General features: G+C 46.5%; 1 protein-coding gene across 1 annotated transcript in view; it reads right to left on the bottom strand.

The window, feature by feature from the left end:
- The window catches only part of LOC146772835 (rho guanine nucleotide exchange factor 11-like), a 337,239-nt gene that overhangs the window by 32,081 nt on the left and 278,713 nt on the right, over positions 1-26,445 (bottom strand). Inside the window, 1 exon segment of the mRNA XM_085637036.1 lies at positions 23,748-23,931. Within this exon segment, the coding sequence (XP_085493162.1) occupies positions 23,748-23,931 (184 nt within the window).

Below are 26,445 nucleotides of genomic sequence, written 5' to 3'. Positions count from 1 at the left end.
GTGTTGTATAAAACGAAACCGTATTGTGGGCTCAGAGTCATGTGGCCCACGTTGCTGATACCTCCTGCTTTAGCGTCTCTGTAACGCCAAGTGCCTTATTGTATATATGTCATTTATTTCTGTCATTTTAGCGGCCGGCCGGAAGGTTGTAGGCCCGTACCTGTATATATTTGAGATTGCAATAAACGGTTTCAAAAAAAAAAAAAAAAAAAAAAAAAAGAGATCAAGATATGTAAAGAAAGACAAATGGCAGTATATCAGATGCAAAATAAAATCCCCAATTTAAGAAGAGTCCTAAGAACGTAAACAATAAATTTAAAACAGTCTAGAAGCACAATGAAGTTAAAAAGTCAAATAAAACAAATTGGCCAGTAACGCTAACCTTCCAACACGCTGCGCGACGGCGCCATGCTGCGTCTTTATCGGGGAGGAGGCGGAAGTGCCCAGCCGAGCCCAGCAGAGCACCGCAACTAGAATACCAACCTCCCAAGAATGCGGAAGTGGAGTGCGAGCCAAGGAACGTTACGTCCACCTTCCCTCCCTCCACTCAAACTGCCCCTAAGACCAGCAGTGGACCGGGGAGAGGAACGCGGACGAAAAGCCAGGTAAGAGGTCAAGATATGTAAAGAAAGACAAATGGCAGTATATCAGATGCAAAATAAAATCCCCAATTTAAGAAGAGTCACAAGAATGTAAACAATAAATTTAAAACAGTCTAGCAGCACAATGAAGTTAAAAAGTAAAATAAAACAAATTGGCCAGCAACGCTAACCTTCCAACACCCTTGACATTTGAGATGTCCAATGTTCCATTTTTCTAGCCTTTAGAGTTTTTGGTTGAAAACTGACAGGGGTTTGACACCCTTCAGTCTTATAGTCATATGGTAAACATAAATTGTACACTTTATGTGGGTCTTTTCGAGCCAACTTCTGGTGGGCCCTCCTATGGTAAATCAAAGGAAAGGAAAATGTTACTTTACCCTGTAACCAACTAATCGTCCAATGCAGTGCTATAGATGCACACTCTCTGCAAAGTCCTGCCAACAAGAGTTGAGCACTGATGTTCGCAAATTATTTTTGTTCGAAGTTGTTTTCGTCTAACAAAAACTGTTGTGCCTCCACCTTTAGTCCAACATGCAGCAGATCAAAGACTTAACTTTAAGTTGTTTTTTGCTCAGCGGGTGTGTAGTGTAACTGGAGTGTGTTGTCAAAGACAGAGTAGTAAATGCTGTTCAATCTCTTTCCGGGGGAAGGTGGGCACATGTGAATCAGTCTGTTGGGTCCGCGTTTCGATCTTGAAAGGGCTGAGAGGCCTGTTATGCGGGTGGCGGGTCCTGATGCTGTTGATACACCAAGTCCCTAGGATATCCTGAAAAGCGTGAAACTGTTGGGCGATGCCATACTGGTGCCGAAAGGCCAAGAGCATGCCATGGCTCGGCTCTCTATAAAACTATCTAGGGAAGAATCTGCCTTTTCCGCAAACAAGCAGGAACCTTTGAAGGGCATGTTCATAAGGGGTGCCTGGACGTCCCCAGAGAAGCCTGTATGTCTCATCCATTTTGGCACTAAAGTACCACACTTGGTCCAATAGCCCTTTCTAGACAACCAGTGCCTGGCCGTGTGACAAACTTGGCTGTATCCCTGCCATCCTCAATGGTTTAGGTCAAGTAATATGCATTTACTTACCAAAGTATGACTTTCCATGCAAACTGACCAGGTGTTTCCATGTAGAACTATAATACATAAACTAGATTATAATATATGTCTACACAGTGATTTACCTCACCTGTTCAATATGATTATGCAATATTTTTGAATGCAAATAATATGTGTATTTCTCTACTAACATCTTTCCAACTACATTTCGCTTATTTGTATGCCCAGTCACTAGAATCTCTCTGACATGTGTGATGGGCATGATCGATCACTGGCGACATTGACGATAATCTGTGATCTTGTGTATTTTATTACAAAACATGGTGGAATTTTACTGTAGACGCGATCTGTTCTTCTATGATAGGCATAGTTGCAGGGCTTTAAGTGGAATAAAAAAAACTGGGGGTCTCTCAAAGAGGCGTGGCCAATGTAATTAAGGGCGTGGATTAAAAACACCCAGGCTAAAAATCTGTATTTAGCTTAGTGTGACGCCTGACTTGTATTTTGCTGTTTCTGTCACTGCATCCAGATATGTCAAACAATAAGTAACATCTTACCTACAAAAAATCAGGATTATTGGCTTTGTCAATGGTTGTTAGTTACATAAAATAAATAAGCAGCAACTATGGCTTGCATATAATATTGAAATAGCTTCCACTTAAAGCCCTGGTGACACCACGACAATGTTGATTCGCCTGAGTTTCAAAAAGAGAAGGGAAATCCCCGGAGAAAATGACTCTCTTTAAAGGATTTCCCTTCCCCTACAACGCTCCCCTGGCATGACGTCATGCCGTAACTTCTCCACTTGTGAGAAGTGAGCTGTGTGAGCACGCGCACATGATGTCATGACCAGACCGGGGACACTAGGACCCTGGGGCAAAGGGCAGAGGCCAGAGGACACTGGACACCAGGTCCGGTGAGGGGACAAAGGGGACAAGGGGCAGTCGAGGACACGAGGGGACTGAGGAGGACGTGGGAATAAGAGCGCTGTACAGGCGAACAATAAAGAAGCATCACACACCATACCTGACTCCTGTGATACGTAGAACACGACAACTGGCGATCGAAGGTGGGATGCATGAAGGACAGGAAGACGCCGAAGATTGAAAGCAGCTGCGACGAACCAGAAGCCCACCCTGGTCCGCTAGACGACTGGAGAGGAACAGCGAAGATCCGCGATCATCGCGCCGATTCCCCCGAACTGAAAAGCCAGGAGCCCAACCTGGTCTGAGGGAGTAAAAGCTGAAGCGACGCGGGAGCCCACCCCGGCCGCGAAAAAAGTGCAGAGCGGTAAGAGCGCAAGCAGCAAGATAAAAGAAATAAATTAAGCGCACCGCCTGTAAAGCGAAGAGCGCGAAGCGCCAAAGCATGCCGGAATAGAACTAAAACTGAATGGAGAAGTGCGAGGGATTCAAATAAACTCTCGCGAGACTACGGTGGCCATCTTAAAGTCAGGCAAAACGGGCCAATAGGAAGAAAGAACAGCGAACGGCCATTTTTAAGTCAGGCAGTGCCCCGATTGGAGAAAAAGTACCACGGGACCACCGGCGGCCATTTTGAGGTCAGGCAAAACAGACCAATAAGAAGAAAGAATAGCGCGACGGCCATTTTGAGGTCAGGCAAAGGAAAAACTGCCAAATAGAACACCGAAAAGGGGAAAACAAGCACTGGCAAGGGCAAACAAAGGGTCAGAAGTGAAAAAAACAAGCATTGGCAAAGACAAGAAAAAGAACTAAATAAATAAATAAAGAGGGCCAGAAGTGTCAAAACAAGCTTTGGCAAAGGCAAATAAAGAGGCAGCAATAAAAGAAAAGGATGGCAGAAAGACAAAGTGCGCAATATCGTAGACCATTACCATTTAACTTATCAGAGCCACAAGCAGGAATACGGTGGGAGAAATGGATCAGGTGCTTTGAAAGATACATGGAAGCGACGGATGTGGCAGCAGAGAAGCAACTAGGCCTATTCCTAAACTTAGTAGGGGATGAGGTTGAAGACCTACTAGTGACACTGCCAAAAGAAGAGACTACCACCTACGACAAACTAAAGGCGTGCCTGACAAATAAATTTGACCCGCAAAGAAATGTCGATTTTGAGCGATATACCTTCACGATTGCTTTCCAACAACAAGATGAAACGCTGGATGATTTCGCAACGAGACTGCGAAAGCTCGTAACACACTGCGAGTTTGACAAATTCGATAACGAACAAGCCATCAGACTGCGCATCATTGAGGGCTGCCATGACACGGAATTTCGCGCAAGAATTCTAAAGGAACCAACGTCGCTAGAAAACATCCTATCACTAGCAAGAGCAGAAGCAAGAGCGACAGCACAAGCAAAGGAAATGGAACGAGGAAAGGAACGATCAGTGGACTAAGTGCACCGAATGACAAACAATAACAGCACAAGTGGATGGAAAAAAGACATAAACGACCAGACAGTGAAGAGATGACCAGAAGGAAGGTGCTACAGGTGCAGACTTGAATTTCCACATCGAGGTCCGTGCCCGGCGTTTGGTCAGACATGTCGGAAATGCAATGGTAGAAATGTGCCTCCTGTCACTGCAATCCGGAAAAAAACAGACCGCCTATGCCAGGGCACAACACAGAGCCCGATAGGGACCTTTTCGAGCCGCCCTTTAAAAAACTGCCGATGCTCAGCACTGGGGGAGACCCGGCCCATTTAAAGCCCTGCGTAGTTGCCTTTTGAAATTTGGAAACCAACTCTTACACCCATCTGTTATGGCCGCCTTGGTTTATACTTTTCAGAGGACTACAACCAAGGGTGCCCCATTTTCTATTTGTTTATGTCCTACATACACATAGGATGGGTTCATGGCGGGTTCCTCTCTTCCGGAAGCACGCAGAGGATCCGGCCAGGTAAGAAGCAGTATCTCTATTTTGTCGCATTTCTTATCTTTACATTGGTAGGACTAGGGCATGGGAAAGTATCGTACGTGCTTTCCTTATTAGCCGTTGCACGGGTATACTTTGGGGTTTTATGTATTGTCAACTACCGCAAACTTTTCAACATACAATTGGAAGCACGTACGAGGTGTTTGGCATCTGTACACATTTTCCATTTAGTACTGGTATTGTAACTGTCACAAACCATTTTAGGAGTGTATTGAAGATCTATTGGTTCGGCTTCCTCTATGGACAAAGCTTACAAACATTTTGATGCAGGTGACATTATGGTGTGTTTTTACTTTTCAGATAGGAGGTTACTATGGACTCCTTTTGTTCACGTTGCACGTTTGGATGTTTCATTTAAGACTCAGACTTAGGTAAGACTTTGCCACTGGTATGTGTAACCTTTTAGTTGTGCTGCTTCAATTGCTTCTATTTCTGGAGTAACACAATTGATTGACTGATACATGTAAAAAGGTCTTTAGGATCGGTGCATTGACACTGCGAATGGACAGCTGAGAGCTGTATTTTGTTTCATCATGGAGTCACCAGTGACTTATGACCCTTTTTTTCAATGAATGACTCTCTGCTCAAATGGAATAGATGTTTAAATTATACTCTTCGTCTCATTCCACCATAAATCTATTTCTCTTGCTAAAACACAAGCGAGACGTGTAACCAGTGATCTCTTATTACAGCTGACTACAATATGATGCTGAAGTTTCACTCAATATTAAATTTTTGAATATGCGAGTGACGTATTTGGTCGGCCTACACACTTTTCGGGTTATGTAGCCTTATTTATGTATACATTATGTTGAATTTTATTAATCAGGCCTATTTTATTTTACTAGCTCGTGAACGTTTGATGAAACACTACCTGGGGGCTTTTTAGCCACAGTAGGTCTTTAATAGAGCTCTCTTGACACATTTATGTATTTATTTTGAAGGTTTTGTATAGAGCGAACAAGATCCTTACGGGTATCAGAGCGCTTTACAGTGCAAAAGTACGTAATAGATTATAAGCATAGAGAGGTATAGGTGAGTCAAATACAGAATAGTCATTAATACTATATAAATAATATATTACAGGTGTATATGTAAAGTTGAGGTAAATTGAAGAAGCTAGGGGGCATGCAGACAAGACCTTAGTGAGGCTCCGTCAGCCCTGGAACAAATATCCATAATCCATCCTGAATCCCTGGGCTCAAGTGGCCTAAAATGACCTCACGGCTTACAGGGAGCAGCGCAAACCACTATCATTGAGCCAGAGACTGCGGCAGCCTGATAAACGTGGGAAGAGATTGCGGCCTGCGACGCGTGAACAGGCTGCCTGAGGCGAGCGAAGGAGGAGAGATCCTAGCGACTACTGAGGGAGGCCGCCGGAGCGGTCTGGCTGCTGCCTGCCGCGGCACCGCTGGAGCCACTGTGGTGGTCGCCATGAGAGCTGGCTGCGGCTGGGGTGACGGGGCCGACAACAGCGAACATCCCCGGACTCTTGGGCCACCCGCCGCCTGTGGTTTGCCCCTGATCGCGAGACAGACGCGTGGAGCTGGGAGCCGGAGCTCCACGAAGCACCACGAAGGTGAAGCAAGATCCTCCACAAAGAGTGAGTCGGGACAACGGCCGCCGAGGGAGGAGGCATGGGGACCTGGTGGTTGTGGCATACCCTGGCATTGCCGTCGGGTGCGTGCCGGTCAGCTGCCCCGGTGCCACCGGTGTGCAGAAACTGCCGCAAGCGGCTGTGGTCTGAGGCCTAGATGGTACGTGTCAACACGCACAGACGGGAAACAGCTACAGGTGCTAAATCCCGTTCCCAAACGACATGTCTTGATCCCTACACGCTGTGAGACCGGTGGGAAGCTGCCTTGAGAAGCTGCGCTTGCACCCTGCAACATTGCCCAGCCTAAGGCCTGGCTCGATCCCGGACTGTGTGACTGGGACGCCCTGGCCTGGAATTGGCAGGGGGTTGGGACCATAACTGATAACATCCTGATAAGAGACTGGCCCATAAATAACCCACCTGTCGGCGTGCTGCTAGGGGGTGGGCAATCCTCCGGAGTCCAGCACTGGGAGCAGGAACTAACGTACCTATCTGGGGGGGTTCCCCCGGCTGGGCTCAGAGCTTTCGGACACCATATGGAGCCTGCTGAGACACTGCTCCAACCTCACCTGCGGTGACAGAGTATACATCCAGGGCCGCTGCTAAGTGTACTCAGGCTCCAGCATAGAACAGCTGCATAGACCCCCCTGGGCGGAAAGGCCTGTACTCAAGTGCCCCTGTGAAAACTGACTCTGTAGCTGGCTGCCTCGCCAGGGATTGCCACCACTGGGGAGTGGTGGCCTGGTCGCCGTGAAACAGCTCTGGTGAGGGAGCACAGGGAGGCATACCCCTGAACAAGGACACTAGTGTACTACCCACCAGTTCACGATCCTACCCCCCACACGGAAACTCTCTACACATCGGGGGTGAGTACATGCCATCATCCGAGAGCCCCACGCCGGAAGAGGTGCGGCGTTAGCCCTGCAACAAGTTGCCCTGCCGCGTGCAAAGCGCATCCAGGACATTTCGCCTCTGGACGACCTTGGCTGCACGCGACTGGTTCGGCGGTACCCGCCTGGTCCCCCCTCGAGATGTGATAGCCTACGGACCGGCCTAGAGACTTCAGGGGCAACTGTCGCTGGCCTGGCTGCATCAGACAATGGGGAAACCCAACGGCAAACAGCCTAAACTCACCTTCGACACTCGCAGGACGCCCAGTGGGCAGCCACCTGAGCAAGAACAAGATGGTTTGAACCAACCAAACCAGGACACCGACGAGGTGGACATGAAGACGTTGCTCCACACCATGAAAACTAGTTTTGCTTCCATTGAGGGGAAAATGGACTCCATGTGTGCCAGAATGGACCAAATTACCCAGAGGATTGAAATACAAGATGGCAGGCTAAAAGAGGTCGAGACACGTATCTCAACATTGGAAGACGATCAGGCACAGGTGGCAGGGCAGCTCTCAGACATAGATAAGTTGCTTAAGGTGATTGCAGCCAAGAATGAGGACATTGAAGCCCGCTCTAGACGGAACAACATCTACATTACTGGGGTGCCCGGCACAACCAACACTGGACGGCTTGAAGACTATGTAGAGCGGCTGCTCACCACATGCTTTGGGCATGAGGCCTTCTCCAGAATACTTATCATGGAATGGGCACATCGCACTCTGGCACCGGGACCGCCGCCTGGAGCGCCACCCCGCCCATAGTCGCGAGACTACTTAACAACCGAGATCGCAATGCTGCATTGCGTAGGGCCCGGGAGCTGAGAAATGTCATCTTTGAGAATAATGCCATCTCATTATACCCCGATTTCACCCTCATTCTCTAAGAAGCACGGAAGAAGTTCGCTCCCATCAAAAAGAAGCTCCAGCAAGAGGGAGTGGAGTATGTCATTCTATACCCCGCATGTCTGCGGCTCATGAACAATGGCTCGCACCACATCTGCAACACCCCGCAGCAGACGGCGGACTTCCTCAAAAAGACTGTACAGGCTGCCAAGAGAGGGGAGCGCTCCCCGTCGGGAAGAAGGGAAGATTCAGCACAAAAAGAAGAGGTTTAGGTAACGTAGATACAGAACTGCACACCGGTGCTGACAGGTCGTAGTGCGGACAAGACTGGCATGGACATGCATGCCTATGCACAGGTAACATCAATAGTCGTTAATGTTCTGCCCTTGGGGCTCTGACCAATATATAAGTGGATAGCAAACATCCAATGGGACATTAACTCTGCATTCCAGGGACACCTTCTGCATGGTATGTGAGTGCAGGAGGGGATGCCACGCCCTCTGGGACATGTCTCCTAGGGAATTCCCCCTTTCTCCTATGATGGAGCTTGTAATGTTTAGTTGTTGCCCGAGTTATTTCGTTGTGGGAACACAACAGTTATGGACCACCATTAATTCTGTATTAAGTATGCAAAACGGATGCGGTATCGATGATACTCGCTTACTCCTGAACGCTGATTTCCCTAGATCACGGTCCCTATGTGAGCCTAACGCAAGGACAAAGCAAAGCCATTTTAGGGACAAAGCGGCCCACACGACACAAATGTTTTATGATGTAATGGGGGCGGGGAGGGTGGGCACTGTACACGGCAAGTTTGGGTTGCCGCTGTGGAGGGTAACGTTGGGGGTTACAGGACAGGCATATCTAAGCCAGCTATAACAATCAGATTGGGGGGGTACCACCTACCCCAGACATCAGATTAGAAACACAGTACTTAGGGACATGTACAAAATCAGGCCATGATGGGTGAGGGGCAGAAGACCATTACCACCGCAAGCATACAGCTCCTCACCTGGAACATTAGAGGGCTGGGTGATCCCAGGAAGAAACAGCACATTGTGGCCTATTTAGGCAGACACCAAGTTAGCATCGCAGTGCTACAGAAAACACATACCCTCCACACACAACAGCCCCAGTTCGCCTCAAGATGGGCTTCGCATAGATACTTCTCCTCGTACTCTGCGTATTCCAGGGGTGCGGCAATTTTAATTAAGAAAACGGTGCCCTATGTTGAGGAGGGTTCTGCTCTCGACCCGCCGGGTAGGTACTGTATAACATGGGGAAGCCTGGCAACTGCCTCCATCACGTTAGTGAGTAGCTACGGACCCAACGTGGACAATGAGGACTACTACACCACTTTATGAGCATGTATAGCAAGCATAGGCTCGATCCACCTCATATGGGGTGGAGACTTTAATTTAACGCTTTACCCCAAACACGACCGCTCCTACCCGCTTCCATATCACTACTCCAAGGCACAGCGCCTACTTCAGCAACTAATTGCAGATAATTTCCTGGTGGACGTTTGGCGCCATCATCACCCGACACGTCGTTAGGGCACATATCACTCAGCGGTTCACAATAATTGGTCTCGGCTGGACATGTGGATCGCATCACAAGACATTGCACTGCATACGTCCTCCTCTCACAACTTAGCGCACACCTACTCGGACCACTCTCCTGTGCTTATGTCCCCCCTGGCATGTCACCCCAAGCTAGACAATGGCGACTACAACCCACGGCGCTCCTTGACGCTGTGTTCAAGTCCGACCCGGGGGAAATGCTAGAAGAATAATTGAGACATAATATAGACTCAGTGCTATCCCTGGCTACTGTGTGGGAGGCGCTGAAGGTTACTGTTCGGGGCCATTGCATGGCAAAAACGGGGGGCATCCTCAAAGACATTTGTACAACACTAACACACCTGGAATGCCAGATTAAACAGCTTGAAGCAGTCGCTGGCGCATCGGGTGAGGGTCCCACCCTTGCCAAAATACGTGAATCCCTTGCGGAATATCAGACCGAAGCAAAAAGGGAATGCCTCTTCTGAGGCAAGTACCACACGGCGCGCAGGTATGGAGAGGGAGAGCGTCCCGGCAAGGCGCTTTCCGAGACCATTCGACCACCTAGTGGGGCGAATCATGTACTGCTCATCCGCGATGAGGGGGGGAGGCACACCCCGACACGTCAGCTCTGCGCATTACCAAACATTGTATTCAACGTACGCGGCACGACAGGGTGAGACTTCGCAATATCTGCAACAGGTAGAACTAGCTTGGCTTAGCAATCGTCAGAGAGAATTCTTAGCGGCTGACTTGGGGGTGGACGAAATCCGAGAAGCTATAATGCAAATAGGGAATGGTAAGGCACCGGGACCCGATGGCCTTGGCAATAGAGTTTTACAAGAACTACATAGACACATTGGCCCCCTTCCTGAAGGCAGTCTATGAGGAGGCAGCCCAAACGGGAGTAATCCCACCCAATATGCGGGAAGCGATACTGGTCTCACTACTGAAACCCAGTAAGAACCCCGAATCTGCAGACTCGTATAGACCTCTGTCCCTGATTAATTGCGATGTCAAGGTATTAGCCAAAGTCCTAGCAAATAGGCTCACGTCATTGCTTGTGGGAATATAACGATGCTCACACTCTGAATTGTTGGCACTGGCATAAACAAAATCATATGTTTTAAATTGTCGCCGTTTCTCTGTAAAATCTATTTTAAATAGCACTCACCTTGTCCCCACCCTCACTTGCACAAGAGCACAGGTCGGCGTCTTCCCCGGTCCACCACGGATTGTTCCGGTTGAGTGGAGGGAAGGATAACGCAGACCGGAAGTGCTGCAAATTGGAACTGTGAAGGTAGCGCTCTAGTTGCTAACTCAAGCGCATAAAACTCCCATGCATGCCTCGACGCGCAGCGGACGCACTAGAGGACATTAGAAGGTAACCGAAGGGAACGGAGTGCCTGGCAAAGGGCTCCCAAGTCTGTTACTATATCATTGCCTTAAACGTCATTGCTTGTGGGAATATAACGATGCTCACACTCTGAATTGTTGGCACTGGCATAAACAAAATCATATGTTTTAAATTGTCGCCGTTTCTCTGTAAAATCTATTTTAAATAGCACTCACCTTGTCCCCACCCTCACTTGCACAAGAGCACAGGTCGGCGTCTTCCCCGGTCCACCACGGATTGTTCCGGTTGAGTGGAGGGAAGGATAACGCAGACCGGAAGTGCTGCAAATTGGAACTGTGAAGGTAGCGTTCTAGTTGCTAACTCAAGCGCATAAAACTCCCATGCATGCCTCGACGCGCAGCGGACGCGCGCAGCGGGCGCGCCGCTGGCGCACCGAAGGCGCGCCAAAGGCAAGCCCGTCTGCGCCCGTCCGCGCCAGACCGGGCCCAGGGGCCTGCCATAATGCCTCCGCGCTCCCTCCCCTCCTCCGATACTCCAGGGAAGATCTTCTTCACTTATCAAAAACCCCTAAGCCATCATGCTCTCACTCCATCTCACTTGAAAAACTACACCACAAATGCGCGCACTGCCCGTTTGAACTCCCAGCAAGCATGACTCCCCACTTAATGAGGAATTCATTCAAAATGGCACTGCTAAACTGCCGCTCCCTACCAAAACACTCCACAGAAATAAATTTACTCCTACAGGATTTAGAGCTCGATGCTCTGTTCCTCACCGAAACATGGCTCACCCCAAGCTCAGACCCCGACATTGTGCAGGCCCTCCCACCGGGATATCTGATTCAGCATCTAGATAGAACCAGCAGCAAAGGCGGCGGGATTGCAATTATCTATAAAGATCACTTTCTCTGCCGTCTTCTGGACAGCCCCCTCCTCGACTGCGAAAATGCCCACTTCATCATTGAATTTACCCCCCTGCTCTCCTTTTCTGGCATCCTCATTTACCGCCCCCCCGGAGCCCAAGGCCTTTTCCGCACATCCCTACTAGAATCTGTCTTCTCCCTTGCTAGTATCTCACCCAATTTCAACCTTCTTGGAGATTTCAATCTCCATTTCGAGAACCCGTCAGCCATCACAGCCGACGATCTCATACAAGAGCTAGCAGCATTCCAGCTCCATCTCAAAACCCATCAGGCAACACACATCAAAGGCCACCTTCTTGACCCAATTTTCTCCAACGTAACTCAACTAGAATGCAGGACTCCCACCCCTTTCCCTTGGTCAGACCATTTTCTAATTCCGTTCTCTTGGCACCCAACCATCACAAGTACACCTCAACCACTATCTCGTACCCAAGCTCGTCACTGGCCAAAACTAAATATAGAAGAATGGATGCGTGCACTTAAGGCATCCGAACCCTGCCATGACCCCGACCCCTTAGTCGCAAATAAAAAATTCTCCTCATGGATCGAAAGTACGCTTGATCTAGTTTTACCAAAAAAAACCATTCAAAAGAAATCTGGACCAAATAAACTCCCCTGGTACACCCCAGAACTTCGGAAGCTAAAACAACACTGCAAAAAACTTGAAAGAACGTGGAGGAAAGACTATACCGTCGAAAAAAAAACCATATACAGATCCTCCATTTCCTCTTATAAAACAGCAATAAAATCATCCCAGGCCGCATATTACGAGGAAAAAATCCTCTCCTCATCTAACTCTTCTAGAGAAACCTTCCAAATCATACAAAAACTGCTGAAAGTACCTGAGCCCCCCCCTCCCCCGGATCCATCCGGCCAGCGCTGTGATGAATTAGCAGAATTTTTCAACACCAAAATTCAAAAAATTCTCAAACATCTCCCACTCAACATCAACGAACCACAATATACACCTCACACACCAACCTCGCAGGTGGCTCCCCATAACCTGGAATTCTTCAAACCACTCACAGAAGATCTACTTCCCCCCATCCTAGACTCCATAAAGAGTGGCTCCCCGCTCGACGCCGCCCCACTTAACATCTTGAAGTTAGTAACACCAACTATCACCCTTCCCATCACAAAACTAATCAACGCCTCCTTATCACAGGGCCTGGTCCCACAAGACTGGAAAAAAGCCATGGTGAAAGCATTATTAAAAAAAAAACATCTTGATCCCACAGAGTTGGCTAACTACCGCCCCATCTCCCTACTCCCAGGAGTTAGCAAGGTGGCAGAGAAATATGTCAATCATCTGCTCTCCGCTCACCTCGAATCCACAGGAAAGCTTCACCCCTCCCAAACTGGCTTCCGCCCCGGCCAGGGCACAGAAACCGCGCTTATAGCTGTAGTGGAAGAAGCCAGAAAGATCTTAGACTCTGGAGGATCCACAGCCATCATCCTGTTGGACCTAAGTGCAGCCTTCGACATGGTGAACCACTCTACATTGGTTCACCGTCTCGAAAAAACAGGAGTAACTGGCACGGCCCTGGCCTGGCTGAAGTCTTTTCTGGAGGAAAGAACCTTCCAAGTATTCGAAGGTAACACGCGATCCCAATCAGTACCACTCCAATGTGGGGTCCCCCAGGGCTCGTCCCTAAGCCCCACACTCTTTAATGTATATATGTCCACCCTGGCTGAGATAGTATCCCCCTTCGGAGTCAAAATAGTTACTTACGCAGATGACACACAACTTATTGTGGCACTCAATCAGTCGGAGCACTCCTCGACGAAGCTGTGTACCTGCCTCAAAGAAGTAAATAGCTGGATGAGCTCATCACATCTTAAACTCAACGGCGAAAAGACGGAGCTCATGTTGTTAGGGAACCAACCATCCTTCAACCCCAACACACTATGGCCTTCCTGCATGGGTCCAGCACCCACGGCAAGAAAAGAAATAAAAAGCCTAGGCATCTGGCTCGATAACGAACTTACCTTCAAAACCCAGGCCGGAAAAACCGCCGCCACTTGCTACGGTCTCCTTCGCACCACACGCAAAATACTGCCCCTCCTTCCCGACCACTCAAAAAAACTTCTGATACAGTCGCTTGTGCTCTCCCGGCTGGACTATGGCAATGCCTTGTACTTGGGTGCCCCCATATCAGTGATTGCCAGGCTTCAAATGGTCCAGAACTCGGCTGCAAGACTCCTCACTAATACAAGCAAACGCCTCTCTGCCAAGCCCGCCCTAAAAACTCTCCACTGGCTTCCAATACAGGAGAGAGTACACTTTAAAGCACTATGTATCACACATAAAATCATGCAGGGCAAGGGTCCCCCGATCATCAAGAACTTGATCAAACCCTATAAAGCCACCAGAAACCTTCGCTCAGATAATCTCTTCCTGACTGACACACCCAGAATCAAGAAGGCACGGACAGGCGGACGCCTCTTCTCATACAACGCCTCAAGGCTCTGGAACGCCCTCCCCCTATCTATCCGTAAGGAGCCCAATCATCTCACCTTTCGCAGGCACTTGAAAACCTGGCTATTCCCGTAACATCTTCCATCCTCTATTCACTCTCCGCAGCGCTGGGATGCTCCCGGGTAGCCATGCGCTATATAAAAGTCACTTTCATTTCATTTCATTTCATTTCATTTCATCCGACCAGGCTGGTTTCATACCCGGCCGATCGACCTCGCACAACCTGAGGACCCTTTTCTCCATCATGCATGATATCGATCAGGAGGAACAGGCGGTGGCAGTCTTCCTAGACGCCACTAAAGCATTCGATTCCCTGGAGAGGGGGTATCTGTTCGCTGTCCTGACGCACATGGAATTCCCCCCGGGATTTCTCATGTGGATTAAACTGCTATATAACCGACCCTGCGCCTCACTGCAGCTGAATGGAGAACGTTCTACTGACTTTGGCATCACCAGAGGTACGCGAGAGGGATGCCCCCTCTCACCCCTGCTATTTGCGATAGCCATGGAACTACTGGCATCCATGTTGCGACAACATCACCAGCAATATGCACTAGACTACCCCACAAGGCCCATCTTAATATCGTTATACGTGGATGATATTACGCTGTATGTGCGAGATCCTGCTGAAGGATTAAACGCCATGATCCGTGAAATATTTAAATTCGGGGCCTTCTCTGGAATCACCATTAATTGGGGCAAATCCCAGATCATGCCGCTCACGAGCTGCACCACTCCATTCTCAATGGATTACCCATTGCAGTGGTGCATTGATGAAGTCTGATACCTGCGAGTCGCTATAACCAAAGATAAAGAAGAACTACTGCGAGGTAACTACAATGGAAGACCAGATCACCCGGTGGATTGGTCTCCCGCTCTCCCTCTCAGGCCGGATAGCCTTAATGAAGATGGTTATCATGCCGTAATTCTTATATTTGTTTACAAAAACCCTCTTCCCCCCGGCCGCCCCTTCTTCACCAAACTAAGGAGCCAGCTCATCCGCCTTGCTTGGGGCGGGAAACAACCCCGGATCAAATGGAGCACTCTCACCTTGCCGTTCGCCCAAGGTGGCTTTGAAGTGCCTGATCCTGAACCCTACTATCTCAGTACCAAGGCACACTTCGCCGCATACTGACCCGTGCCTCCGCACTTCATGACGCATCTGGCGGTGGAGCAAGGGCTCATGACTCCCCTGCCTCTTAAGGGGTTCCTGGGTATGGATCACAAAGCGGCTGGGGGAAAGGGATCCACCGTGGCTTGTACAAATAACGCATGGCACGCCGTTGCCAAGAGGTCCCAAGCTCCCATGCTATATTCCCCACTACTTCCCCTGTCCGACCTACATCACCTTCCAGTCACGCAAGATGGCATCTGTAAACGTATACTTCTCAAACTAGGTATACATACTTGGGGGGACATGTACCACCTGGGACGATTCAAAAGTGTGGACGAATTCTTGGGCGACACTACACCCACCACTATGGACCGCTTCTTATACATTCGCCTGCTACAAGCTGTTAGGGCTACTACCCCTGCGTTCCCAGCGGAACCTTTAACACTGCTCCCGTTGCACCAAATGATACAGACAGGAACACCGCATGCGGTTTCCCGCATATATAAAGCCTCCATAGGGGCGGGGACCCATAACACTCTGAACGCAAAACAGGGGTGGGAAGCAGAATTGGGTCACCCTATCACAGAGGAGGCCTGGATGTATAGCTGTCAACAAACTGAGCGCATCACCGCTAGCAGCAGGTTCATAATCATCCATTTTAAATTCCTCCACAGAATGTACTATACTCCGGTAAGACTGCACAAACTCTAATTGCGGAAAAGAGATAGATGTGACCGTTGCAAACAAGAGGGGGCGGGTTTTTTACACTTGGCGTGGGAATGTAGGTCTATAGCCCATTACTGGACTGAGGTGGGGAGGGCCCTGAGTGTTATGATAGGGGGACAACTCGACCTCACACCAGAAATTGGGCTCCTGGGATACCTCCCAGGGCACAAAGGAAGCGTTAAGCGATTCCTGGCAATGGGACTACTCATAGCCAAATGTAAAATTGCTTGCCGATGGGGGAGGGGCAGAGCGCCCAAATTCAAGAACTGGCTGGCCGACCTCATTTACTGTCAGGAACAAAAAAATATATATGCTGAGATGTTGCCCCTTCGCTTGCGACCTTGTAATATCTGGAAATCTCTCACTAGCTACTTGCTTAGGGAGGCCGCAAAAAGCATGGACGATGACGCTGCACCACCGCACACTAACTGTCTAGCTGAGAATGGTGAATCCAATAGTGGAGGACTGATCAGTAGTAGGACTGGTGCGAAATTCTACCAATCTGTCATCTTTTCGCCTGCTTATGTATACTCTGCCTTTTATACTCAAGCTCACCCTTGGTACTGTACGGATGTATCCAAGCAATGCCAATGAACTGCCTGTCACACACTGTAATTGTTGTGTTGTTGTACTGAAAATGCCAATAAACAAAGATAAAAAAAAAAAAATGTTAAGGTAAATTTAGCCATGAGAATAGCTTTCACTTCTTTTTTGAAGAATGCGGTAGAAGGATTCCGTCTTGTTTCTGGGGGCAAAACATTCCAAATCCTGGGGGCCATTACTTAGAAGGTGCGGTTGTATGTTATCTTCTTGACAAATCATTGTGGATTCAGTAGGACATTATTGGAGCTCCTTTTGGATCTGTCACCACACGAGAGCACCAGTTTCTGAGCTAGATAACTCTGAGTTTTGTGATTTAATGCCTTGTTCGTCATACAGTTGATTTTCAGATGAATTCTTGCCTCGAAGGGTAGCCAGTTGAGGGCTCACAGGTCAGGGGAGATGCGACTGTTTCTTTTAGAGCCTGTGATGAGTCTAGCAGCTGCATTGATTGAGGCTCTAATAGGGGCCGTCTTCGATCTGGGAAGGCCGCATAGAGTGACACTCCCATATTCCACTCTAGGGATAACTAGAGCTTGAACTTCCTGTTTGAAGTCATTTGCGGGCAGGAAGGGTTTCAGTTTTATCAGAGTTTTCATTTGAAAATGTGCTCCTTTTGTGGAGGTGCTAATGTGTTTCTGCATGTTTAGATTTATGTCCAGAGTCACTCCCAACGATTTCGCAGAATCAATGATGAGGGGTTGACCTTTGAGTGCTGTTAGGTGGTTCATCCAATCGAGTATTGGGGTAATTGTTTGGGGGGTGCGATTAAGAGGAATTCCGTTTTGAGGTTGTTTAGTTTCAGATAGTTTTCAGATAGCCAGCTCTGCATTTTTTGAAGCATTGAATTGAGGGATTTAATGTCTTCAAATGAGTGGATCTTTATAGAGAGTTGTGTGTCGTCTGCGTACATGTGATAATGGACCTTCAAGGAGCTGAGAAGATCGGTGAGTGGTTCCATGTACAGGTTGAAAAGTGTGAGTGAAAGGGATGATCTCTGCGGTACACCTAAAGTGACTGGGACGGACATGGATAAGGATTGATTAACCTTGAATCTTTGGGATCTATTCTGTAGGAAGGAGGTGAACCAATTTAGAACAGATCCAGATAATCCCATTCTGTATTTCAAGAGATCAATCATTTTGTCGTGGTTTACGGTGTCAAAGGCCGAGGATAGGTCAAGCAAGATTAGTAGACAGGCTTCGTTTTTGTCAAGGATTTGGAATGCGTCATCGATTATGTGGGTCATGGCTGATTCTGTACTGTGACCTGCACGGAGGCCGGTTTGGGAGCAGGTTGAATTGATCAATGTGTTTGCCAAGCTGTGCCTGAACACATTTTTCTAAAAGTTTGGCCAGAGTGGGGATGTTGGACATTGGGCAATAGTTATTTAAGTCTGAGGGGTCTCCCAATGGCTTCTTTAAGATAGGGGATACCTGCCCTGCTTTTAGGATTTCTGGGATGGTTCTTTGAAGGAGAGAGGTGTTTATAATCTTGGTCCATAGAGGCAATAACAGGGGTATTAAGTCTTTTATGTAGTTTGCGGGCAGAGGGTCTGTGAAATGGCTGGAGGGGTTCAGGGCTGTGAGCGTTTTTAATATAGATTCTTCACTGTGGGTGTGGAAGGAGGACCAGGAAGCGTTGTTTTTGAGTTCGAACTTTACGGACTATGTGAATGGGGCTACTAGCGGGGGCTGTGAAGTGTCCATGTTAGAGTCAGATATTAAGTCGATGAGCAGGTCCATCTTTATGTTTTCTGTCTTCATAGTAAAGAAGGCAGCAAAATCCTCGCAATTGGGTAGTGAGTCAGGGTTAGCTTGGAGGCAGTGGGGTGCATCCTTAGATTGAGATTTGATTAGTTTGAATAGCTTTTTGGGGCGGTTCTTGGCTTGGTCTAATTGCTTACTGAAGAAGTCTGCTTTTGATCGTGTGATCTTTCTCTGGTAGGAGTTTCTCGCGCTTCTTAGTAGCTTGAGGTGGTCAGAGGATGGTGCCGATCTCCATCTTCGTTTGATTAATTTTAGAGATCGTCTGTCTTCATTTAGCCTACCATCAAACCAGGGTTTTGAGTCTTTTGAGGTGATTCTTTTTAGTTGTAAGGGAGCTAGATTGTCTAGTACCGTGTTCATGGAGTGTAAGTAGTCATTAGTGAGACCTTGTACATCCTATAAGTCTTCCGGGGGAAGCAGGCTGTTAGGAATGGAGGTTGTGAGTAAGTCAGAACCGAAATATTTTAGGTTCCTCTTCCAAATTTTTGTTCTCGTGGGTTGGGTAGAAAGTAATTTAATTGTTTCATTGATGTAAAATGTGATGATGTGGTGGTCAGACCAGTCACAGGGGAGGATCGATTCAAGCTGAGTAGAGTCCACTTTGGAAATTATTATATCAAGGGTTGAGCCTTTATCATGTGTGGGGCTGTCACAGATTTGGGTAAGGTTAAGGTCAGAGAGGAAAGCTTTTAGGCTATTGACTCCTGGGTCGTCAAGGTCATTCCAGTGGAGATTGAAGTCGCCAAGGAATAATTGAGTATTTTGTTGACCGTCATTTGTAGCTAGAATGTCCATGAGATGTTCAATAAAGGTGAGATTGTCCCCTGGCGGGTGGTGGAATGCGTGTATTGAACATGTTGGTTTATTATTACTAGTGATGTCTAAACAAAGGTATTCACAGGAGGATAATACTGGGAAGTGGGAGCTGTTCACTGAGATATTGCTACGATGTATGCAGGCAATACCACCACCTGGCCTATCAGATCTATCAAGTCTGGTGATGTCGGGATTCGGGGGGACTGATATGTCTAGGATGGGCGTGGATGTTTCATTTAGCCATGTTTCGGTCAAAATTAGTAGGTCCGGTTCATTAGTGAGAATGAGGTCAGCTATATCGGCTGCATGTCTTGAGGCCGACCTACAATTTAGAAGAATACATTTTAGCTGAGTTTTGATGGGTGTTGTGGTGGGTTCGTGTATGATGGGGACTCGCGTGAAGTTGTTTTCCATTATACCTCTAGAAATGTATCTTGTGACTCTATGAGTATTGGGGGGAATGGATGTGATTAGGGAGGGTTTGTTCAAGTTAACAGAGTGCGCAGTATGATGGGGGAGAATCAGTAGTTTATATGAATGGAGTAGTGAGGTTAAGTCTTTAACTGAGAGAGAGTTTTTCTTCCGGACCAGGCGGGATGAGGCATTGGGGTAGGGTTCTGTTCTCCAACTTGGGGGCTCACGTTTCTGGGAGCTTACATGCAGCTGCTGGGTAAGTTTCGAGTGGTTGATATGGAGGTATGTCGTGGATTCTAGCTTGAAGCGCGTGAACTTTGGTTGTTGTAGAATCAGGTCATGTAGAGTTTGGATGTTCTCTTTGACTTGTTGTAAGGATAGTAATAGCTCATCGAGTCTGGGGTCTGGTGTCGGAAGTAACTTATTTAATGTATAGGCAGTAGTTAAGGGAGATGGAGAGGAATTGTATTATTAAATATAATATACCACTCCAAAGGTTGGTCCGATTCATTATGATGTAAAGTAACATAGGAATCCGCATTAAGATTTGAAAAGGTGCCACCGTGCCTGCAGATCTAAGATTTGAGACACTTTTTATGCTCTTATTTATAACCTGGTAATTCTTCTTTTTGCAACAGTTCTGTTAGATATACCAGAATTAGATGGGGAGGTTTTACCCTTAATTTACACACTACAGAAAATTAGAGACAATTTAGGGCCGGGTTATACATGCTGTTGGACTGCTTTCGTGCCTTGTTAAGGTTGGTCAGATTAATCACCATACCTTTTCTTCGATACTTTATCTCCTTCTGGGACAGATGAGTTTGGAACTCACATTACAATCTTTATGGACATGGACCTTCTCACACTTTATTTCGTATCACGGGTGCTTTCCTTAAATTTACCTTCTGTTCTTCACAGATTATTTCCATTTTTGATTCACACTTACTTTCTAAGTTTTTGCTTGTCTCTGCGTTTTATCTCTTTTCGTTACAGCTCACCAACTTCTATTACTTCTCACATCTATAATATCTTATCCCTTATATCTGATGATTGTTCTTAATTTCATTTTCATTGTTATGAATTTCACAGCTCTGATAAAGGCACACAGTGACGAAACACGTGTTGGCTGTTTTTCAAAGCAAGAATCTGTATGCAAGCGGTTTGTACAGAAGAACACAAGACTGTATAATGTGTTAATAAATTGTTTCTTCATTCAATACAATATCCCAACTTTTTGGGTCTGACACTGTTATGACATTGTATGAGTGCTGGGGTTTCTCATTGTACTAATGGTTTATGGCAATTAAAATGGTAAGTCTTGTAGAACTTCTGGTAAGATCCCACCAACCATGTTTCAGAATGAGTGAGTGAACGACCAAGGAGCCAGCTGGAGTTGACTCACCTCAGTTAAAGGCTGGCTGAGGACGAGATTATTTTGCCAAACATTTCCATGTGTTTGGAATTTTTCAGGAGCAGTTGTCCGGAAGGCATTAGGGTTGACTCTGCTGATGGACAATTTCACCGCCAAACTCTCAGAAGCTGGGTGATGGGATAAGAATGCAGGTTCGCCTGGTGCTATCTATGGTAACATCCGACCTGCCAATTGACCAGAGGGCCAGAACGTGTTTTATCCATGTGCCAATGAGTTTATCAGTATGGGCCTCATTGAAAGGTAGAAGAGGTTTGGCCAGTGCCTGGCCAAGCAGTAGGACCTCTGCAAGTATGTTGGTTTTAAATTCCACAGTTAAAGGATGCACCTACTTCCATTGCTGGTCCAGGAACGGAATCAACACAGCACTGGGTGAGTTAATTAGCCCACTACCATCTTGCAGATCCACATACCAATTATCATCACCGTAAAGTTAGTGAGGCAACCTATTCCCCATCTCCTCCATTTTAATTGCTGTATTGCTTGGTCTGCTCAGAGTCAGAGCCAAAAAGTTGGTGTAGTGGCTGTGTGCGATTGTGCAGTAGTGGAATCGTGTCTGAAGGATTGAGTATTGGCAGCACCACATCAATATATGGGTGTACCGTCGGTCGAGACAAAATTGGCTCAAGTCAAATACCACAAAAAAATTGGGGCCAGTGCCAGCATTAATGTCCAGACCCAGATTTTGGCACCAGCCAAAAGTTGGCCTCAAAGCTGATGCGGAACCCAAAACGTGATCACGAGCCATAGATGGCACTGAGGTTTGATCCGCCAGTGGTATCTTGACCGGAGGAATTTTAGGGTCCAATGGAGTAGCCTCTCAAAAGGCTCCAACCTGCAGTGATGTCACTGATTGGCTCGTGAACTAGGTGTGCATTGGGACAAAAGTTGGAATCAGCAGCTCGTTGGAATGGAAGCGAGAACTGGAGGCACGGTGGCACCTTTCCACCTTCCCCAGAGAATGAAAATGGTGTGAAGAGGCCGAGTCCTGCTTGGAAATGTGGGGGTTATTACGATGGTGGAGGGCCCGCCAGCTGTGCAGTGGCGGGCCCTCCACCATCATTCTGCTGTTTCCTCCTGCCATAGTACAATGGCAGGGGAATCATGGGGGGAGCCTGCCGGTCGTGAAGACCGCTTGCCACGGTTCCGTAAAGTGGTCCTTTTCTGACCACCTTGCAGAACGAAATTTTGACCAACATTGTGGTGGTGCCTTGCAGGCACCTATCATTTCCCCCTACATATCTCTGCACCATGTGGCAGGCACCGCATGATGCTTGCCACGTAGTGCAGGGATATGCAAGTGCCTTCATTTCTGAATTGTGGCGGGGGCTGCTGAACGCATCCCCACCACAATGCAAAATATGGGTGATGCAACCGCCACGGTGGCAGTCGCATCATAATCGAGGGTACGGGACCTCTGTCATACAGGTGGGCGGTCCCAGTCCCCATATCGATGGCGGCATCGTAATGACCCCCTGCGTTTCTTTTGGAACTTTCCCAAAGACTTCAACCATGAAGATCTGCAGTGGGAACGACTTCAGGAGCTTGTTCACACTTGTCTTCAACCTGGAGTGGGAGCTGCTCGAGTCATGTGGTGCTTTGCTTTGTAGAGGTTTGCATTCTTGCATGGCTTTTGGATTCATCTAGGCACAGTCACTGTAGGCCTTGGAATTATGCACTGAACCTAAGCATCAGAGGCATTCCTTGGAGTGTATGTATCACAGACATCTGTTAGGGACTGTCCCTACAAGGCTTCATCCTGTAGTCTTAGTGGGTGACCACTGGTACACTGGAAGAATTTTTTGAAAATTGTAAGAAAAAAAGTATTTTCACGGAGTGACATAGAAGAGCAGAGCTCCAGATCTGCATCTGAAGGAGCAGACGAAAAGCAACTGGCCTCAGCACACATGTGTGGTGCTTAGGTGCAGCTCCGTTCATCACTACTGAAGTTGCTCATACCACATACGGGTGAGCAGGGGAACTGCTTTTTGAGTTTTCTGGATACAGTCTGGGGCTTTAGAATAGACACAAGTTCAGGAATCTATAGTAAGCATCCACTAGATTCCAAAATTATTTGTCAACACATTAAGCTTTCCAATTAGGGTAATGTTCTTAGTCCTGCTTATGAAGACTTGATTTTACTGACGTGTTTGAGTGCTGGATCTCTTAGCACCACCCACACTTTTCCAAAAGAATTAATTTCTCAAAGAATTCAATCGAATAATGTAGCATTCTGTAGCCTATCAATTGACATCCCATGATCTGAAGGCTTTGAAAAGCAGTGAAGTAACAGTTTCTTTCCTAAAAGTGAGAAAGAGGCTGTCTTACTAAGCCAATGTCATTTACCACTTCCTAAAATGATTTGTTGGGAAGCACAGAAATAATCTGGAACCCCATATAGTACTATTTTATGAACTTTTCCAAGAAGACATTCTCAGGACACGTTTTAGTTTGCAGGTGTGCTACAATGGAAGTGGCTTTTATATTTGGGCCTTTGTTAAAAATATAAGGTTCTAGTAAAGATCAAAGTGTCTATGGTCAAGCTTTAAATATCCTAAAAAATATAAGATGTATGCTTGTTATTTTTGCTGTGCTTTAGATATAATTCCATTTGGTTTCAATGTAGAGTCAACACAGAAGTCTTCTTACCGTCCTCAGATACTGACTCTGACTGCAAGTCTCTCGTGGAGGAAGGATCACATTCCTCGTTGGGGCTGTGAAGGTTTGCCCTCTGTGTATTCAGCTCCTTCGCTGTGTCATTGACAAATAGACTGTCCTCTGAAGCGGCTTCTCTAAAAGACTTCAGTAACTCCCTGTGTGGTCCTGCCTTTTCCTACAATGGTCAAATAGAAAAGGTCATGGCAAAGAATTCAACATGATTCGACTGAAGACAATGTTCAACATTTACAGGATATTTAGTACAACTGCACTGTTAGAAGAAAACAAATGAATTTGAAATGGGAAATGTTGGGAAGGATAGTAGATTAAACAAGTTTAAAAGAGCCTAATTCCCTCCACCCCATACTTTCAAAGGACTGTTAAGCTAGAACAGGTTCTCTCTATTTCTCAAATTATAAGGGGGAATGGAAGTTACTGTCCTCTTAAAAGGGGAGTGAATGGAAGTCTCAGTGAGGATGCAACTTTTGGATGCGAGTTTACAAAGGAGGAGCTGCTGTGTTACATATGCTGCGTAACTTTGTTTTCTGTTCTTGCATAATCCCCTTGATATACCTCTGTTAAAAAACTTTTGTCCAGAGATTTTCATTTTGGATTTCTGTTTTTGGATCACTGGAGAAGTAATTTAGGAGGACATTTTTAAAAATGGCGGAGATGTTATAGTGATAATGCAATATTTCAGGAACCATGAAGCCTATATACTTCATTTTGGTGTCAAAACATCGGTTTTGGGGGTCAAGTAGTATTATAGAGACAGAAGAAAACTCCTCAGAGCCGCTCTTGTACCATTTTCCAAAATGGTGGCTATATTAGAGGAAGAAGAGACATATATAAGTATGGAACAAATAATAATGTTTTTTAATCCTTTTATGTAGACACCAAACAATGTTTATGATCTGTATATGAAATAAAATTTTGTTTATCACTCCCCTTATAGACATAGTTTCATTATTCACTTTATTTATTTGTTTAAGCGATCGCTTATGGTACATTAGCAGAATGTTGAACATTTAGGAAGAGCATATCAACAGGAACGTCTTTTTATAGCACAGGTATTGTAAGAACATGTTTATGTAAGAACTGTGGGAAGAGGCTTTAGAAGTTTGTAGGCTTTAGAACCCTATCAATATCTTCCCAACCAAATTCACACAGATCTTTCTCTACATATGCATGATCCAAAATATTTACACATCTTCTGATCAAGTAGAACGCATTTTTAATGTGTCTACGCACAGAATAGGACATTGGTGCAAAGTCACTTAGCGGAACTGATCTCTTGAACTTACTATACCAAAGATCATCCAATGTGTGACAGTCAGAACTCACTTTCCACACACATACAAGATTTTTTCTAAATCTTTAAAGTCACATTCTTCTTCTGTCTCAGAAAACCCTTTTAGAAACGTCGCAGATTCAGCAGTTAAACTCCAAGCTTTGTTCCAATTTTGCTCATAGTATAATCACCCGTAAAAATATGTGCCTTGATAAGATCACATGTTCTGCATTCCATCCATCAATTGTGTGTCTTTTGCTTTCTCGCCCTAAGTGCGCCAGATATGCCCAGACGTGGGTCCTGGGCTCACTGTGCCACTGGAATCAAGCTATCCTGGCTGAAGAGGGGCGAAACCCCGAAACCGGTCCTAGGATGCATGTTTCCGGTCCAGGGAGGACCTGGCTTGGCAGTTCGGGCTGGACTGTTCCCATTAGGCACAGGGTCAAGACTGATTTGCATATGGCCAGGTCTAAACTGGGGTGGCATGGTGAGCAAAAGAATGATGGATTTAACCCAGATCTCTTGACTGGGGGTGAATGTTTTGATTTGTTCTGCATTCCGTCCATCAAGTGTGTGTCTTTTGCTTGATAAGATCACTGGCATTCTCTGTGTCAAATTGTTTGTACAGAATATTAAGTGGGATTAATTATCTTTTCTCGCCTGTTCCATACCATATCCATAACTCTGACAATCCTTGAATTATGCTCAATTCAATTATAGTTTCGATCCATGTTCCAGGACATCTAGTAGACGTGACTTCATATCGTTATTGTTTGGTCACAGAGTTGTGTAGTTGCACAGGCTCAGTCATTTAAAAGTAATTTCCTTGCTGCTGCATGAAACATGTTAAAACGTTCCCCTCTCTTTCCCACGAGTTTGTGGTGAGGAACAGTACACAATGGTCCATTCATTTTGCATTTGTCATCTTTCTGGAAACACTGCAAATAGAAAGGATTTCATGGTAAACTAGCTGCCATTGAGTAGAATAGTCACTTTTACATGTCTGACCAACATTTCTGTTGGAGGTTTACTGTGATCTCTGGATCGTCTGTTCCAGGTTCATATTTGGAGTTACAGCATTGAACCTTGCCTCTCTGTGATTCACCACAAAATGTATTTAAATGAATTTTCTGTAGAGGTGTAGTTTTTCCACCTCTAGCTTCATCAGTCTTTGCAAATACCAGGAGCCATATCTAATTGTAGTGTATGCAATCAGATTTGTGAAACACACTATGCAGCTTCCAATCACCTTCCTGATCAGCATGTGCCAAGTTTTTAACTAGAGCTATCATGTTTAAAACATTTCCCCAGTGCTTGCAAAGTTCTGATTTATGTCTCTTGAATGAAGTGTACCCTGTGCCTTGTTCACTTCTTAGATAAGATATGCAAAACCTAATT

Source organism: Triturus cristatus, chromosome 12, assembly GCF_964204655.1.
Source record: "Triturus cristatus chromosome 12, aTriCri1.1, whole genome shotgun sequence".
In the NCBI taxonomy this organism is placed as follows: Eukaryota; Metazoa; Chordata; class Amphibia; order Caudata; family Salamandridae; genus Triturus; species Triturus cristatus.
The sequence above is the reverse complement of the archived record's forward strand: the minus strand, read 5'-3'. Positions and strand labels throughout refer to the sequence as shown.